The sequence below is a fragment of the Xenopus tropicalis genome, chromosome 3 (assembly GCF_000004195.4).
Source record: "Xenopus tropicalis strain Nigerian chromosome 3, UCB_Xtro_10.0, whole genome shotgun sequence".
NCBI lineage: Eukaryota > Metazoa > Chordata > Amphibia > Anura > Pipidae > Xenopus > Xenopus tropicalis.
The window spans coordinates 49,807,669-49,825,872 of NC_030679.2; the positions used below are offsets into that span (position 1 = coordinate 49,807,669).

Below are 18,204 nucleotides of genomic sequence, written 5' to 3' on the forward strand. Positions count from 1 at the left end.
TAGGGTTTTGGATGGCCAGCATTTTAAAGAGGAGCTATTACGAAAATTAAAATGAAATATAAGTTATGTTTCATAATGAAAATATTAAACTTTATTAATATAAACAAATGATGAACGGTTACAACTAAGGAATTTTGAAGGGAGATTGGGTAAATCCTAAAGCTGGCCATACACGTGGCGATCTGACGATGTTTCGTGCGACCATCGGTCGCACGAAATATCGTCAGATCCGCCATACACCGTCAGGGCTGAAACAGCAGATAAGGAGGTAGAAACAATAGGATTTCTACCTCCTTCTGCCGATTCAGCCCTGACGGCAGATTTTGGTCAGGCGCCTTCTATGGCGCCCGATCAAAATTTTCTAACCTGGCCGATCGGCGAGTCGTCCGATATCAGCAGCTTCCTGCGATATCGGTCGACTCGCAGACATGCCATACACGCACCGAATATCGTACGAAACGAGGTTTCGTACGATAGTATCGGTGCGTGTATGGCCAGCTTAAGGGGCTGGTGGGTATTTATATGGTCTTATGGGGGTTTTGACAGTGTGTGGTTATATTAAGGGGCAGATTTATCAAAACACGAGTTTGAATCCCGAATGGGAAAAATTCGGATAGGAAACGAAAATTTCTGAAGATCGCAAATATCCCAAAAATGCTTACGGAAAAATCGTATTAGTCACGATTATATCGCATTGGCGATCCGAAAGTCACTAAATTTTCGTACCGAACGATTGTAAACAAAACAATCCGATTTTTTCGCGGTAAAAATACGAGAAAGTTGCACGAGCGGCGAAAAAGTTGCAAAAGTGCTGAAAAATTCACGCAAGCGTCGAAAAAGTCGCGCAAGGTACGAAAAAGTTGCAGAAAATTGGATTGGACCGAATGAACACTCTGAGTGTTTGTGGATAAATAGATGTGCCACATTTACTAATCTACGAACGTCCGAATGCGTTTTTTCCGTAATGATTGGTATTTTTTTGTGATTTTTTCGTCGCCGCTGCGACTTTTTCGTGAATTGTCCCGACTTTTTTGTCACCGTCACGACTTTTTCGCGAATTGTCGCGACTTTTTCGTCGCCGTCGCGAAAGAATCGGATTGGTTTTTCCGCCAGTTACAATTGCTCAATATGAAAAAATCACAGCAGCGACGAAAAAGTCACGCAAAATACGATATAGTCGGGACGGCGATGAAAAAATCGCGCAAAATACAAAAAAAACGCAACAGCAGCGAAAAAGTCGCAACATTTTAGTTTCCAATCCGATTTTTTCCCATTCGGGATTCGGATTCGTGGATTAGTAAATGTGCCCCTAAGACTAAGTGATTGTTTACTATGGCACCTATAAAGATATATGGCTGTAGGGGGAATTGGGTTAGTGTGTAGGGCCCCTAGCTATGTCTGGCTCCTTGGGCCAGTTTTGACCCCAACAGTCTGGTTTTCAGAAGGGCTGACTAAGTCAAAACTGTCTGCGTGGTGTTCCTAATCTGAAAAAACAGGCAGGACTTTCAGGCCCTGAGTTGTATGTCTCTTAAAGATTCTGCTCATGAGACCCAGTAACTTTTAGTGAAACCACTGGTATAGCCAGAAAGGGAATAGTGAAATCAACTAAAGAAAAACAGTAGAACCCCACTTTCACAGAATTTCCATTGATTTTAAGTGGTTCCCAGGAAAACTTGAAAGGGGGGTCTACTGTAGTATACGTACCAAGAGATAACAATGTTTTTGAACTGGCCTGGTCTGGGATTCAAAATAAGCCCTGACATTTTAGGTACACAGAGGCCCAAATAGCTCCCTACTAGCCCACTAATTAGTCACTATCTATGGCAGCAGCCTATCTAGCATTTGCCAGAATCGACAGATTGGCTGTACCTGTTTTGTATGACAAGTTAAGCTCTCAACAATTATTATTATTATTATTAACATTTATTTATAAAGCGCCAACATATTCTGCAGCGCTGTACAATAAGTACAATGTTACATTTTATGTAAAGTATATATGATTATTGCTAATTGTGATGTAGCTGAAGCTTGATGAAAGCGGAGGGGCTGTGTTCCCATTAGGGAAGAGCTGCTGACTTGTTTTTTTGTCGGGGGCTTCGCACATGCTCATTATGCCTAATCATGCTTCACTTCCTTGCCCCAGCCATTAGGCGGGCGGGAGGTATTTTTCTTTTATTTCTTCCAGCTGCCAGCTTGAGCCTTACCAAGGCGATTAATAGCATTGCACCAGTACACTTCTGCACCCTTTTTGTGTTTGATTTGTGCACCCTGAATAGGTGTCATAGTCCTCTGGGCTTGACCCTAGGCCAAGACTTGGTGGTTTTCACCCTAGCTTCGGCAAAGGTGGATCTGCCCGCACATGCTGTTCATTGGCTAAAGCCTTGGACATCGGAGCCCATACCTTCGGGTAGGACTCACAGGGGATGACTCAACATCGTAAAGTATATATGTCTCCTATGCAGATTAGTAGACAGTGTATGCACTTTTAGAACCACATCATTGGGTCAGCTGGTAAATTGCTCACCTGCATTTGCTGGCAGCTGTCCCCTGTGTATAGTTAGCAAGAAAGGAACTGCAGATCTATGCAGATCTTCTTTCATCATGCAAAAAAAAGTTTGGATTCCCAATAATTTTTTTTTAAAGCAAGTGCTAAAAGATCAGAGCATGGCCAACAGCTAAGAGCACCCAAGGCAATTCCCTTTGCCATCAGCCGCCCAACCCTCCAGCCCGGTACTCTTATTACCTCACCACAGCTCTCACTTTTTAGCAACTGTGTGAGAAGCCCTTATTTGTATATTTAAAGGGGTTGTTTACCTTTGGGTTAACTTTTAGTATGATGTAGAGAGTGATGTTCTCAGATAATTTGCAATTGGTCTTTATTATTTGTAGTTTTTTCTTAGTTATTGCACTTTGCTCAGCTGCATTCCAGTTTTGATTTTCAGCAGCTATCTGGTTGCTAGAATCTATCATTCCTTAGCAACCAGGCAGTGGTTTGAATTAGAAACTGGGATATGAATAGGAGAGGACCTGAACAGAAAAATATGTTATTAAAAGCAACAATAACAATAAAATTGTAGCCTCATAGAGCAATAGTTTTTTGCTGCAGTGACCCTCTTTTGAAAGCTGCAAAGAGTTAAAAGAAGGCAAATAATTCACAAACAATAAAAAAATAAATTATGAAGATAAATTGAAAAGTGCCTAAGAATTGGCCATTCTATAACATACTAAAAGTTGCATTAAAGGACAAGGAAAGGCAAAGTCACTTGGGGGTGCCAACATTAGGCACCCCCCTAGTGACTTTAATCGCCTACCTTTTACTCGGGCTGGTGCCCCTTTTCTGAGAGAACAGCACCAGCTTTAACAGAGAAGTCGGCTTTTCACTCTAATGCGCATGCGCCGGTTCTGGGAATTTTCCGGCAAAATGAAGCAGGAAGCAATCTGAACCAACTGCTTCCTGATTTCTGTCCCTGTATATACATAACCAGTGTGCTCCTGCAGTATTGAGTGCGCTGCTAAGAAAAGTTAAATTATACTCATGGGCCACCTATATTCAAGCATCCTAGACAGCTGCCTTTTCTGTCTACCCCTACTTACAGCCTGCTAAGGATCAATAGCATAGCACATTTGGCCACACTGCTGTTTTTGGTAAGAATGAGGCTCACCGTAAACAAGATCAGGTTATTTTTTCTGATATTTCTGTCCCCAGGCCAACAATTGATCATAATAAGGGCCTGTGCAGGCCTGGTGTGCTGCCAACTTAGTATGAAGGGGCCAAATGTTAAATCTGCCGATTTATGGCCAGGTTAAGAGCACAGGAATCATGCCTAGATTCAAATCTGTAAGCAGACCTCTCAACTACAGAGGGCCCCAGTAAGGAACTGCATCTCCTGCGCCATGTAATCCATTCGCTTCCAGGCAGGGAGTGCTGTGAAAGTTGGGGGCATAGAATTCTACATGGAGATAGGGTTGCCCCAGTTTGAAAAAAAATACTAACCTTTTTATACCTACTCTATTAATAACACGGTCCTTTCTGCAAGGACCTGGGAGAGTTACATTACGCCACTGGCTGGACTGACAATTTGGAAATTCTGGTAAATACAAGATGGGTTTCTGTAAGCTGCTACTTTATGTTGTGGCTTTGTCTAAACTTTGACAATATGCCTTATTTGAGTGTCAAGCCAGACATGGTTGTAGTTCATAAAAGCTGGAGGACTGTACTGTGCTTTGTACTTCCCTGATTTAAAGTGTCACAGACACTCCTATTTTGAATAAGAACCCAATCTCACTTTACGTCCTGACAGAAACGCAGGCAGGCATGCAGTTAGTCGTCTTATAGCCCTTCCTTATCAGGGACGTGTGTTTAATCGTAAGTACTGGTGGTTTATTCTTCTTTATTGTTGTTTATACTCTGTAACAAACTAAATTAGCAATCGATGCCTGTGCCACGATAGGACCAGAGACACGCATGACTAAAAAAGGGTGACATGTTCTATTACCCACCTAAAGATTACCGTGTATTTTGTGTTTTATCCTTATAGCTATAATAATAATGACAGTACCAGGAATGCTTTTAAAACGGTATACAAGATTCAGTGATTTTAATAGTTTGAGAAAGCTAAGACTATACATTTTTTGGGAGTAGACCAGATGATAACCTACAGACCGAACATCCGATAACCCCTCTTAAAGTCGCAGGTTGTGCGCACAGACCCTATCAGAACATGATTAGAGGACCCCCTCGGGAAATGGGCACGTGATAGGGATGGCTCACTCTGGTTGGGTTACGGTGGGAAGTGACGTGGGTGCGCTTTGTGGCCAGCACAAGAGAGCTGGGTAGGCTTTGCAGTCGGCGCTTGCTGTAGTCTCGGTGTGGAATCTCGTAGCTGTTGCATTTATTTTACAGCAGCATGGAAGCCCAGGACCCAAGCAGGTCAGTTCGGAAAGTGTACTATTTTATATATCTCGTGTGTATAGAACAACAAGCTGGCTGATTATCGCGTATAGAATGCAGGCTGGTTGCGCATGCGCGGAAGATAGTGCGGCCCAAGTTCTTGTGTATAAATAAAAGGAGGGAAAAGGCAACCATTATTTACTAAATATTACATCGCTTTGTTTTCAGCACAGATCTTTTGTACAGTGACTACATCTACTGTGTATATATGTATGCGTGTGTATCCAGGACATTGTATATTTGCGAGCTGGTTCTGAAAATTCTCTGTTTGTATTCTGTAGCTGTTGTTTACTAAACATATTTTAATTTATTTAAATAGGTTTTTAAATAATAGTTTTATATTAGTTTAGATTTTTAAGGAAGAAACTTGTTTGGCATAGTAATTAAGTTCTTCAGTAGTCTGATTCTTGCTGAAAAAGCCTATGTGCAGTCCATACCCTTTGTTAAGTTCTATGATTGGGGGTGCCAAGTGTAGATTGTCAGCTTTGTGGTATAGAAAACCCTTGTGTCAAAAGCACACGTATTTATAAGGGTCACATTACAATTTAATGCTTAATTTTTTTGTGTATATTCTGCTTCTTAATAAGAAGATACTGCTAACAGAAATATTGCTATTAGCTAATACACTAAAGCACCAAGTAGTAACCAGGGCTTATTAACAATTCAATGTGGAATATATTTTAGGGTAACATAGAGATTTATCTACCAGTATGTATGCTGTGTGTGTGTGTGTGTGTGTATATATATATATATATAATATCTATATCTATATATATAAAATCAAACACAAACAGCACCAAGGGTCTTGTGGTTAAAACAAAAATTATTGTATTTTAATTGCATGTACAACCAACGTATCGGTCCTTTTTGGGACCTTTTTGAAGGTCCCAAAAGGGACTGAAACGTCAGTTGTACATGCAATTATAATACACTAATATTTGTTTGAACCACAAGACCCTTGGTGCTGTTTGTGTTTGATTCGGTATCTATATGGTATTCTGTGCACAGGGGCAGCTACATAGTAGCAATCTTTGGAGTGTGATGCTGTCGCGTGGACATTATATTGCAAGAAATAGCTGCAATCGCGTATTAGAGAGAGTGCCTGGGTGCACACAGCAAAGGCGTTAATATAGAATGTCATATAAAGCAGGGCACTCACAGGACTTAAAAGTATGTTATTCCAAATAAACTTTATTTCTTTTGCACCATACTTTTAAGTCCTGTGAGTGCCCTGCTTTATATGACATTCTATAATGTGTGTATATATATATATATATATATATATATATATATATATATTTATTTATTTTTATTTTTTTTTTTTTGAAGCAGCACAGCACCCTGCTAAAAAATGTGTGGTGCACGTCCCCAATAGGTTCCGGCTCCTGTTATAAAATATGCATTTACAATAACGGACAGCACACACATTTGAAGTGAAAAAAAGTATATTGTATGAAAAAAATTACATCATATGCTTACTGTACACATAAAAGCAACGCTTCAAGCACGGCCGGGCTCTTCCTCAGGGCATGTGAGCAGTAATTATATATGTATATATTAGCTGTAGCCACACATTTGAGTGTTTGAGACCCTCATTTGTTGCTTACAGAGCTATGCAGGCAGTTGGGCATATTCATGTTACTTCCAACCTAAAATCTTTATTGTAGTTGTCACAGGGATTTTTCTAATGGCAGGTTCATACCTAGTTCTGTGTATAGACTAGATACACTTCTAAATTAATAAGTGTCTGAATTTGACACAGGTAGTTACTTGGGTTGTGGGGGCAGAGAAGACATTTATTTTAATCATTCTAAGTAATTTGTGACACAAGTAAATTGTTATTTGGGTCCTAATTACAAAATATTTAATTATAGTAGTAATATCTTGAGTTTTGGGATGCATAAGGTTGTGAGTGTAGGGCTGAAAATATTCTAATACTTGGGATTTCTGTTTTCCTTCCTTTTAGTTACTACCTGCTTCAACCAACCCAAGCCTATTACCCATTTTCATACCATCAAATGATGAATGTGCCTTCGAATATGGATCTAGGAAATGAGCAGCAGACTCTGCATCCTCTAACTGGTGTTCCAGCCCATGAGCTGCAGGCTTTCTCTGGGATGGCTGCTAACGAACCTCAAGTGCTCCATACCCTCACTGGAGTGCAAGCCCAGGAACCTATAAATGGAGAGATGCAAGTCCCAGAGATGATTCCAAATCTTGCTGAAGGTATTTTGTAAAATGTTAAAACAATATCCTATGAGAGCAGTCTATGTTAAATGGGTAAAAATTATTGTTTTTATGATCAATTTAATGATTGAAAGTTTCATGCCTAGTACAGGTATAGGACCCATTATCCAGAATGCTCGGGACCAAGGGTATTCCGGATAAGGGGTTTTTCCGTAATTTAGAGCTCCATACCTTAAATCTAAAAAATCGATAAAACATTAATTAAACCCAATAGGATTGTTTTGCCTCCAATAAGGATTAGTCATATCTTAGTTGGGATCAATTACAAGGTACTGTTTTATTTCTACAAAGAAAAAGGAATTCAGTTTTAATATTCTGAATTATTTGGTTAAAATGGAGCCTATGGGAGATGGGCTTTCCGTAATTCAGAGCTTTCTGGATAACGGGTTTCCGGATCAGGGATCCCATACCTGTACTTCTATAATTTACTCACAGGGACTGGGACTTTTGTAGTTACATGGGGGCAATAACTGATAAAGTACAGATGAATTGCTTTATGAATAACATCTTCCTGTTGCAGGCCATTGATCACAGTGATTTTGCCTTTTTTATTCAATAGTATAACAAAAATGCCATATTATTGTCATTTATGCAGCAGAACCCACAACGGGCAAGCGAAAAAGAGGCAAGGCTCCATCAGAGCCAAAACCAAAAAAACAAGCTGCAAAGAGTGCGAAAGCTCCAAAATCGTCTGGGAAGCAAGAGAAGATCACAGATACTTTTAAAGTGAAAAGAAAAGTGGATCGTTTTAATGGGGTCTCTGAAGCTGAACTCATGACCAAGACTTTGCCAGACATTCTAACATTCAACCTGGATATTGTAATTGTAAGTATGATTTCCTAAAAGGCTTTTTGTGTTTGTGTATCAAATGCATATGTAAATGTCAATATTTTAATTTACAGATTGGGATCAATCCAGGTCTTATGGCAGCATACAAAGGCCACCATTACCCAGGACCAGGAAACCACTTCTGTAAGTTTTTGTGGCAATTAAATTAATCTTGGATTAAACAAGTTTATATACTGTAGTAATAATTGACAATGGAACGTCTATCCATTGACAAAATTACCTCATATATACTGTCCTGTTGAGCAGAACACTGAACAGTAACACCAAAAAATTAAAATGTGTATAAAAGTAACTAAAATATAATGTGCTGCTGCCCTGCACTGGTAAAAGTTGTGTGTTTACTTCAGAAAGTCTACTATAATTTATATAAATAAGCTGCTATGTAGCCATGGAGGCAGCCATTCAAAGGAGAAAAGGCACAGGCACATAGCAGATAACAGATAAAACACTATTGTATTCTACAGAACTTATCTGTTATCTGCTATGTAACCTGTGCCTTTTCTCCTTTTTTCCAGCTTGAATGGCTGCCCCCATGGCTACACAGCAGCTTATTATATAAATTATAGTAGTGTTACTGTAGCAAACACACCAGTTTTACCAGTGCAGGGCAACAGTGCATTATATTTTTATTACTTTAAAGCTCTTTCATTTTTTGGTGTTACTGTTCCTTTAACTAAAGTGCAGTTATGGAATTCTGTAAGTTATGAGGTGTTAACTTTTATGGACAATACAACACAATATATGTTGTTTAATATGCAAACTAGGGCATAGAAGGTGTAAAAACAACCACGCAGCAGTGTGCGCCGAAAAATTTTCAACTTCCACATTTATGTGGCAAAAAGTCACATGATTTTAAGGATTTGGTTTGAAAAAGGCCAAATCCGGAACGGAATCCTGGATTCGGTGCATCCCTATAAACTGTGTCCTAAAACTTAACACTTTTGAGTTCCTGCCACGGAATTGGTATCACATGTTGCCTTGCAACTCATGGGAGGTGCCAATTTTATAAGCCTGTTGGCCTGTTCTTTAAAAACCATGCAGGTCCTAGTAGCTTCTTCAGATGCATGGCGGCTTGTCTGCTGTTTCATGTGTTCCTTATGGTGGCAATATGTGATTTCTACTGGAGTAGTGTAGGACTGCTTCCTGCTCAGCTTATTGTAAAGCACATGTGCTGAGTTGAAGTCACCGTAAGAAACAAATGGGAGCAAGCAAGTTGGCACTTCTAGAACCAGCAAAATTGTTATAGGCATGGGCATGCTTTAAGGAAAAAATGAAAGTTAAAAATAAGCTAGGACCATTTTTTTTTCTTTAACTTGCTTTGAAGAACTGAAGTTTTTTTTCTTTTCCCCTAAGGGAAGTGTCTGTTCTTGTCTGGACTAAGTGATATGCAGCTTAATCATCTAGATGACCATTCACTTCCAGAAAAATATGGTATTGGGTTTACTAATATGGTGGAAAGGACGACACCAGGGAGCAAGGACCTTTCAAGGTAAGCAGAATTGGCTTTTCAATATATGTGTATGTTTATATAGTATTTCAGTATTTTAATACAGATTTTTTTTATTTTGACTTTCTTTAGCAAGGAATTTCGGGAAGGAGGGAGGATTCTTTTAGAAAAGCTGCAAAAATATAAACCTCGTGTAGCAGCATTCAATGGAAAATGTGAGTCCGTAATCCTTAAATTACAGTCCTGTTTTTCAGATATTCTGTATTCAGTTACCTAAAAAATATTTCCCCTTTTTTACAGGTATTTATGAAATTTTTAGTAAAGAAATATTTGGGGTAAAGATTAAAAAGTTCGAATTTGGAATCCAGCCACACAGAGTCCCTGAAACAGACACAGTGAGTAGACTAAAAATCTGAATAAAACAAAATAAAAGTTCTTGGAAATCTGTGTAACCGTAACAGTGTTACTGTTCTTGATAGCAACTGGTTAGGATATAAGTAGTAATCGAATAAAGGCATTTCATACATTACTTTTCATGTAACAGAGATATCATTACTAAGATCCTCTGTCACAGATGTGTTCCAAAGCATAACTGAACTGGGAAGGCATATGATACATTTTCTATCTAGAAACCCACAGCAATTCTTGCTTCTGTTGTTGATTAATTAATCGTAGTTTTACTGGACAGTAACGGCAAACTATCAAAAATTATTGTTTGTAAACTGTAGTGAGTGGCATTCTTGGGAAGTTTCTTGGAACTCCATGTTATGGGCTCATTGAGGGCTGTCCAAAGATATAGTGTGAACAATATCCAGTTACTGGTCACCCCCTAGATGGGCCTGCTTGGGCAAGTTAATAGATAATATCTGTTTACTTATCTTTGTAGTTTGTGGCTTGGAATGACTAGGCTACAGATTAATATACCTGTGTTTAAGCAGGGATCTCAATAAATCCTGGCCTGCTGGGTGTTACCATCTTGTATTGGAGGCCCCTTAAGGGCTAAGGCACGCTCTGCATCTTGATCGCCGCAGATAGCTTCCCAATGCCGGTAAAAGTTTTTAGTCAAAATGGCATCCTCTCATTTTTAATTAACCCCTACCACCTTCATCTCTGACTGGCTCTTTACTTAAAGGAGAAGGAAAAGTGAAATTATTCAAGGGGGGTGGTGCCAAAAGTTAGGCCCCCCCCATTGTATTATTACATGATACCCTGTGCCGGTGCTTCTTTCAGCAGAAAACTGCTCCTGGCCATGGTTCTTTTGAGCAACCACCACTGAGCAATCCTCTTCCACTTCATATTTCTTTGCTACCACAGGGCAGGCGCAGTAAAGTGAAAAAACTGACTTTTTTTGTTACAGTTTACCTTTTTTTTTTTTTTACTTTACTGCGCCTGCACACCCTCTTAAATAGAGGAGAAGAAAATATATGGAGGAACACTGTGATACACACTAAGAAGAATCCTGGGCCAGAGCAGTTTTGTATTAATAGGAACTTTTGGTACCCCCGGTGATTTCAATCTTTGATTTTTCTATAAGTAAATCAGCTCTTCCATGCACTTTATTAAGGTATTTGCTGAAGTAGGATGTTGTGTTTAGTTGGCTTTGGTATATTGAACTACACATGACTTGCTTTATTCCATTTCATTATGTAAAGTTGTTTTTGCTGTTTCAAATGGTGGTTATTTGTTGTAGGGGCTCCTTAACAGTGAGTGGGCACAGGAACGTCATAATATTTGCTAACTGGCTGTTACTTTTACATGGGAAATCATCGCTGTAATATCTGTTGGTTTGCTTTACTAAGCACACTGCACTTAATACTAGTCCTGGTTGGAATGTGACAGTCTTATCACAGCTACCAAAATGGTACAAGCATTTCCTGTTTCATTCACGTTCTCACTTAGCTTGGTCAGTTCAGAATCACCTAGTTGATTCCAAATGAAAGACTTTTCATAGCAGTATTATTCATCTATACTGATCTAACTAATTTAAATGGAAGTCTGTAGTGGGCGCGAGTCTTTATGAATGTAGGATAATGTGCTTTAAAGGAGACATATCCTATAAAAATTATGAATGTACCAGTGAATTATACTCCTCTAGATATAGAAGGATTGGGCTTAAAAAGTTGTGTTTCTGACTGATTTATTGAGAAATTCTACAAAAGCCCCACTAGTCCCGCCCATCTGTTCCACTTCCTGCTGGCTGAATTCTCTGGATGAGCTGGGGAGCCGGCGGCTCTCAGTACACTGCACTGTAGGATAGGAACCAATCAGCAGCTAGGCTGACCTGATAGGGAACTGAAGCCTGTCTGTGCCTGTGTGAGTGCAGGGCTGTGATTGGCTCTCCCCCTCCTACTGTGCTTCTGGCAGGGACTGTTAGGACATGCCCACTCTTCATTTCACACTGGACAGAGAAGTGATACGATCTATAGGGAGCTCCAATAAAGGGGCCATTGTTACAGAGAGAATTAATTTTTAGCACAAAGTGTAACCAGCACCTTATATTATTCATAATTGCCTACAAAATTAGCGTTGTTCCCCATTTATCCAATATGTCTCCTTTAACACTAAATAATGTGTAGCTGTATATTCCTAAATGCAAGAAGTCACGGAGAGAGTTTTTGGCTTGCTCATATAAAACACTGCATGTTCCATTGATCTGCAGATGTGTTTCTAAAGGTTTGCATGAAGAGTTGGTCCGTAGGGAACATGGTTTAACGCTTTAATGTAACTAACTTGAAAAAAGTATAAGGTTATATGATAAATGTGCACTTTTTTCTTCTGTTATTTCTACAATTAGGTTTGTTATGTCATGCCTTCATCGAGTGCTCGATGTGCACAGTTTCCAAGAGCTCAGGACAAAGTCCATCACTACATTAAGCTAAAGGAGCTACGAAACCAGCTCAAGGGAGTAGAAAGCAGTCGGGAAGTCCAGGAAGTGCAGTACTCATTTGACCTGCAGTTAGCACAAGGTAAGGTTCTACTAACCTAGTGATTCTATATTTTGCTATATGGATAGTTTCAACATAGATTTATATTGTTAAAATTGGAACACAGCATATAGCTCTTCCAAAACTGTAACTAAAGCTTGCATTCTTGCTTTGAAACCACCTTCTTGAACACACCAATTAAAGGCCTATTTTTTTAACCTATGAAAACAAAAACTGGACACATTGGGAAGATCATTGAAATTGAGTAAATGTAATGGGATTTTTTTCTTGTGTATTTAGTTTGACCACCATGTTTTATAAATAGTCAATTATTTGTCCAAAACATTAAAATTAATTGAAATAGAATATACTCCTGTTTCTTCAGTTTAGTAATAGGGCCCATGTTGTAGAATTCTCAACAGTTAACAAAGAAAGTGTTTTTTTTTTCTTGTTTTTTTTTTCTCCTTTACCATTGATAATTACGCTATCATAGGGCACACACAGATGACAGCTTTACTTTATAGCATTTTTATTACCATTTGTTATAAATCGATGCCCGTGTGTTGCCTTGTGTAATTGTTATGCTGTGCTTTGGACCAAATCTCAGTGCAAAGCTTCTGATAGTTATACAATACAATGAGAGTTTGGCACAGTAATATGAAATTGACTTTCCTTTGTTTTCCTTTCCAGCGGATGCAAAGAGACAAGCTATAAAGGAGGAAAAATATGACCCTGGTTACAATGAAGCCACTGGAGAACAATTCAATGAGCAGACAACAAGCGGGGAAAGTGGAATGTGCAACTTCTCAACAGATGCCACCGGTATTGTTCCTTCTTTCTTATTATAACACTGCTTTAGGAATTCAGCCATGACATTGCTAGACTACATCTCCCAGTGTGTTTTAAAACCTGATTTGTGAAAGTATGCTGGGATTTGGGTGGTGCAACACTGCTGTGGAAGGTAGTAATGGGTGAGCAAAGATAAACTGTAATAACTGAAAATTTCTTAAAGGAGAGCTAAAAGCATAGTTATTTTGCCAGCAGTATAAATCCTAATATATGTAATGGCATTTACAGCAAAATATATTATATTTACAGCAATGGTTTAAAGAACTCTTAGTTTTAAGCCACTGTTCTTGGTTGAACATATGTTCAGACCCCCTGTTAGCTTAAAATGTGGCCAAAGATACATGAAGAAATGACTACCTCTTTATAGCGCTACTATTGTCCAAGAATCCAATTTGTATTCACCTCCAAATTTCATCCTAGAGAGTTCCCACCATTTACTTCTTTGGGCCTCCTATTTGGGGGCCCTACAGTTTAAAAACTTCTACTGTACATTTTAGAAACTAACTTACTATCTATCTAGTTCAGGGGTAGGGAACCTATGGCTCGGGAGCCAGATGTGGCTCTTTTGATGGCTGCATCTGGCTCGCTGCCAAATCTTTAATTAAAAAAAAAACCGGGGGCGTGGCCTGCGATTGGCGGATAGAAGACGTGTTCGAAGACGTGTACGAGCGTAGGCCATGCCCTCCTATGCATCGCATCCGGCATCCTTGGGACCCACCCTTGCCCCTCAGCATCCGTGGCCAAACATACTGTATGGCTCTCACAGAATTACATTTTAAAATATGTGGTGTTTATGGCTCTCTCAGCCAAAAAGGTTCCCGACCCCTGATCTAGTTCATGACATGGCATTTTTTTTGTCTATTCAATCAATTTGCAAATCTTTATCACTTTGGATATCTGAATTGCTGCCTTATATTGAGAAGTAGGTTTAAGAAATTAAAGGGCTGCTGCCATCTGAAAATTGTCAGATTTAACAAATAAGTTAAAAAAGGTAAAATATATAAGGGGGGGGGGGGGGAGGATGAATCAGCCCAATCTGACCTCTCCATGTATCACCAGCTTTACTTTGTTCATAATTTAAGTGACATTGGATGTGAATCAGATTTGTTGTTACTACTCTCATATGCACTTAAAGTATTTTGCTCAGGGATATATAATAGGTGTTAACAGCATGTACCATATTTATGTACTTTATCACGTAGGTGTTAAGAAGTGACTGAAAGCATTTCATACATTTTTCAAGTAATATCTGTAAAAACACATTACATCATACGTTTTTGTTTGTGTTTGAATTAGTATCAAGCAATCCAGAGTTTAATGGGCAAGGTCAAAATGGACAATGGATTCCCCAGCCTGTTGCTGAACAGATGTCGACTTACAACCACAGTGGCGAGCAACAGCAAGGAGGGAGCAACGCTTGAGACTGGGCCGAGTTCCAAGCTATGCAAACGCTGCAGTTTTATTGCAGTCTCAAGGAACCGAACCTCAGTTACATAACTGAAGCCTTTATTTTAGTTTTTACATTTTACCTCTCAATTTTATTCTAGTGAAATATTAGTGTAGCTCTTACCTAAAATTAGGTAGTTTTAATGAATTATACTACATTTTTTAGGAGAAAAGCAAAAAAAAATTAGAGTAGCCTTTTTGATTTTGTTTTTGTACATTTGTTTTGTATTTAACTTCAACTGTGCAATGCAGTTATTCACAAACTGCATGTCCTGGACCTTTTGATAAAATGCTTGAGACAAGGCAGTTGCCACTTGTGATTCCACCAAGTGGAGCCTTTGTTTGGATATATATATTAAGGTCGGTGCTATAATGTAAGGACATCACTTGTACTGAATATTAGAGCCACACGTTATAACTGGTTCAGCTTAATGGGTCAAGATACTTAGAGCTATAGTGAATGACAGTAAAACAACATGATGCAGTTCAGTCATAGACTTGCAGCAGATTCTGCATATAGTAGCATTTGACTAAGGTGCTTGTGCTGTCAGTTGTTTAGTGGAAAAAATATGCAGAATTGTTTTTTTTTCTTTTTTTTTCTTTTTTTTTTTATGGATCCTCTCTGAGATATGGGCCAGCCTGTATCCTTTCCAGGGTAGCTGAATCTACTTTCAGAAGATCCTGAAAGTCACACTGTGCAGGAAGGGGCCAGGTCTTGTAGTTGTACTATGGTTTACAGGAGCACAGTTTAGGCATTCCTGGAGTAGGAGTAAAAGACATTCTGCATAGAGTGAAATGCCATGCTGAAGAAAGAGTGAAATGTCCTACATATTATTTTTCTCTTACTATTCCTACAAAGGTGTTCTGTGTACTTGAAATATATATATATATAACAAAATAATTTAAAACATCTGATTATTTTTTTTACTGTTATTTTAATCATTCAGTGTAGGTTCCTATTTATTGTCTTAAAGTTGCAGTGCATGCTCAGTCACTGCAGTGTATTAACTTCAGACTTGTGTCCTGAGCCGTTGATATAAGGACGAACTCTGAGAAGCAAAAGGTACTGCTGTTTCTTCACAGTCTGAGATAATTCCCAATAGAGCCTTCCCAGCTTGTGGCTAAGTGACTATTCCGTAGTGATGTATTTTATTTCACCTTATCAGGCAAAATATTGACCTGATATAAAAACTCAGTGAGGAAATCCATTTCTTTTTAAAGTAAACTTTACCCCTAAGTGTTGCAGGTCTTTATAAAAATATAGTCAATTGAACAGCCTATATTTATAGCAATGTTTCAAATTTCAACTTTTATGGTGCAGTGTAGAACTAAATAAATGGGGACAGAAATGAACTCAGAGCATTGTATTTGCTATTTTTCTTCAATATTTACCCCCTTTTTCCCCTTTAGCACATAATAAGATTACAGTATGTCACCCTGCACCTGGTTTCAAGGGTTGCCAGTGCAGAAAATAAGCATTACATTTAAGATTTACTTTAGCTCAGCCTAACACCACTTTGTCCCATTCCTCTCTTAAATGGCTACTTGCAGTGAGCAGTGTAAGAACCTTTACTGCACAAAAACTGGGTTCCTAGCATGACGGTTGTGTAAAGCTCACAAGCAGCACTCTTGGTCAGCAGCTAGTGATCTCACAAAACAGTAAAGCTGGTTCTATATGATAGAGTTCTGCATCTGTTTAGAATACATGCATGGATTTGAGGCAGAAAATCCCTGATTCCCTGACTGATGAGGTGCAGGTTCTAATCTGGAATTTGTCCCCCCACTTTTCTCCCAAGGAAAATGATGAGGTTTTTGAACCTGATTGATCCACCTCCCAAAGTGAAGTCCTCTGTATACCCCCTATATGATCAATTATCCCCCTGAGCCAATGAATGGACCAGCCCAATTTGTCCCAGCACATAAGTGTTCAAATAGGACAGATTAATGTATTGTGCCATCTTAACTTGTGATCTTAGATTAGAGTGAGATGCCTACATTCTTTTATGTAGTGCAGAGCTAGTTTATTTTGTGCATGTTTTGAGAACAATATGCATTAAACCCTGTCTAAGAGTCTGAGCAGAGGATGTAGCTTTTTCTGTACATATTCAGATTCTTACACTTTTTTTTTTTACACTTTTGTTAAAACTGGACCATCATTTGTTTCTATTAATCTAACTAGTGGGGGCAGATTATGAGTTCAGGTACAGAGGCTTGGCACCTCTGGTTGGGATATACAATGCATTTTTTTTTTTTTTGTTTTTTTTTTAAATGGGTGAAGAGCCCTTTTAAGCCTTGGGTATGTTTACTTCAAAATAAATATGTTCGGGTGCAGACTGTAGTATTCCAAGATGATATGTAACTACTCTTCTGTGGGTTTTAGTACTGACTTGCTATATGGTTTGTGTGACCACTGACTGAATAGGAAAGAGCCCAGAATAATCAGACAGATCTGGCCTCCCAATCACTGTGCTTTCCAGTAGCTATAATTTATTGTCCCTTGTAACATATCTCAAATGCCCATATATCTGTCTCTGAAGTCTGCATTGGAGAGGCTTTTTTCTGTAACAAGCTACTTATGCATGCAAAGGTCATTGTACCCACCTTTTTTTGGTGCCACTCATGTCTGTAAGTGGGTACATAGCTGGAGTCACCATGTACAGGTAACCAAAACAATAGGTCATAGCTATGGAAAGAGATGGTTTATGCTGAGTAGCAATACCTAATAACTAGATATGAGCTAACTGGACATAATGCACATTTATCAGATTCCTGTATCATGGTTAAATCTGTATCAATTAGTGAGAGACCAGTTCTTAAGCAAGCCCTATGATAAAGAACAGACACTGCTATCTGGATTGATAGTAATAAGGGAATTAAAGAGTTTAGCCCTTGATTATTTTGTGACTGTGTTTATACGTATGTGCAATAGAGACAAACCATGCCTATGATTATTTCCTACATGACACACATGTACTGTTGGCTTTCCATTGCTGAATTACCACTGTTATTGTTTGGGAACTATTGTAAATGTGGTCAGTCACTTTTTTACAGAATAAAAACATTCATGCATCTGTGGATTTCATTATTTTTTTTTTATAGTTATAGTAAGAGAACTGAATTGTGTCTTTGTGCTGTGGCTTCTACGGCTTTCAACAGTGTGAATCAGAAGCAGGCCATTAGGAACCTCTTGTCACATTTAGCATTAATAAATATTTGATTTTTAAAGCCGGTATGGAAAAAGCCTCCAGCAATTAAACCACCTGATGACATTGATTTTTGAGAGAAATGTGTGTGTGTGTGCGCAGCAGAGTGGCCAGAAGGCTGGTATTGGGAATAAATGAATGTAATTTAATATATTTCAAGTCCAAAATTTTCTATACTGATTAATGCGTGACTAGTAGAGGGGGAATGCAAATCCTACATCTACTTACATGTCCTTTTAAGTCACTGCAGTATGGCTGAATTGGAACATCACATTAGTCATGACATGT

General features: G+C 38.7%; 1 protein-coding gene across 1 annotated transcript; it reads left to right on the forward strand.

The window, feature by feature from the left end:
- The first annotated feature begins 4,856 nt into the window (after positions 1 to 4,856).
- On the forward strand, positions 4,857 to 17,782 carry tdg (thymine DNA glycosylase). The gene is given in 10 exon segments (NM_001004982.1): positions 4,857 to 4,930; positions 6,918 to 7,177; positions 7,794 to 8,023; positions 8,101 to 8,170; positions 9,401 to 9,536; positions 9,627 to 9,709; positions 9,795 to 9,889; positions 12,289 to 12,460; positions 13,109 to 13,240; positions 14,564 to 17,782. Coding segments are annotated over 10 exon segments (1,326 nt in total). The 5' UTR covers positions 4,857 to 4,907; the 3' UTR covers positions 14,689 to 17,782.
- Positions 17,783 to 18,204: the final 422 nt, after the last annotated feature.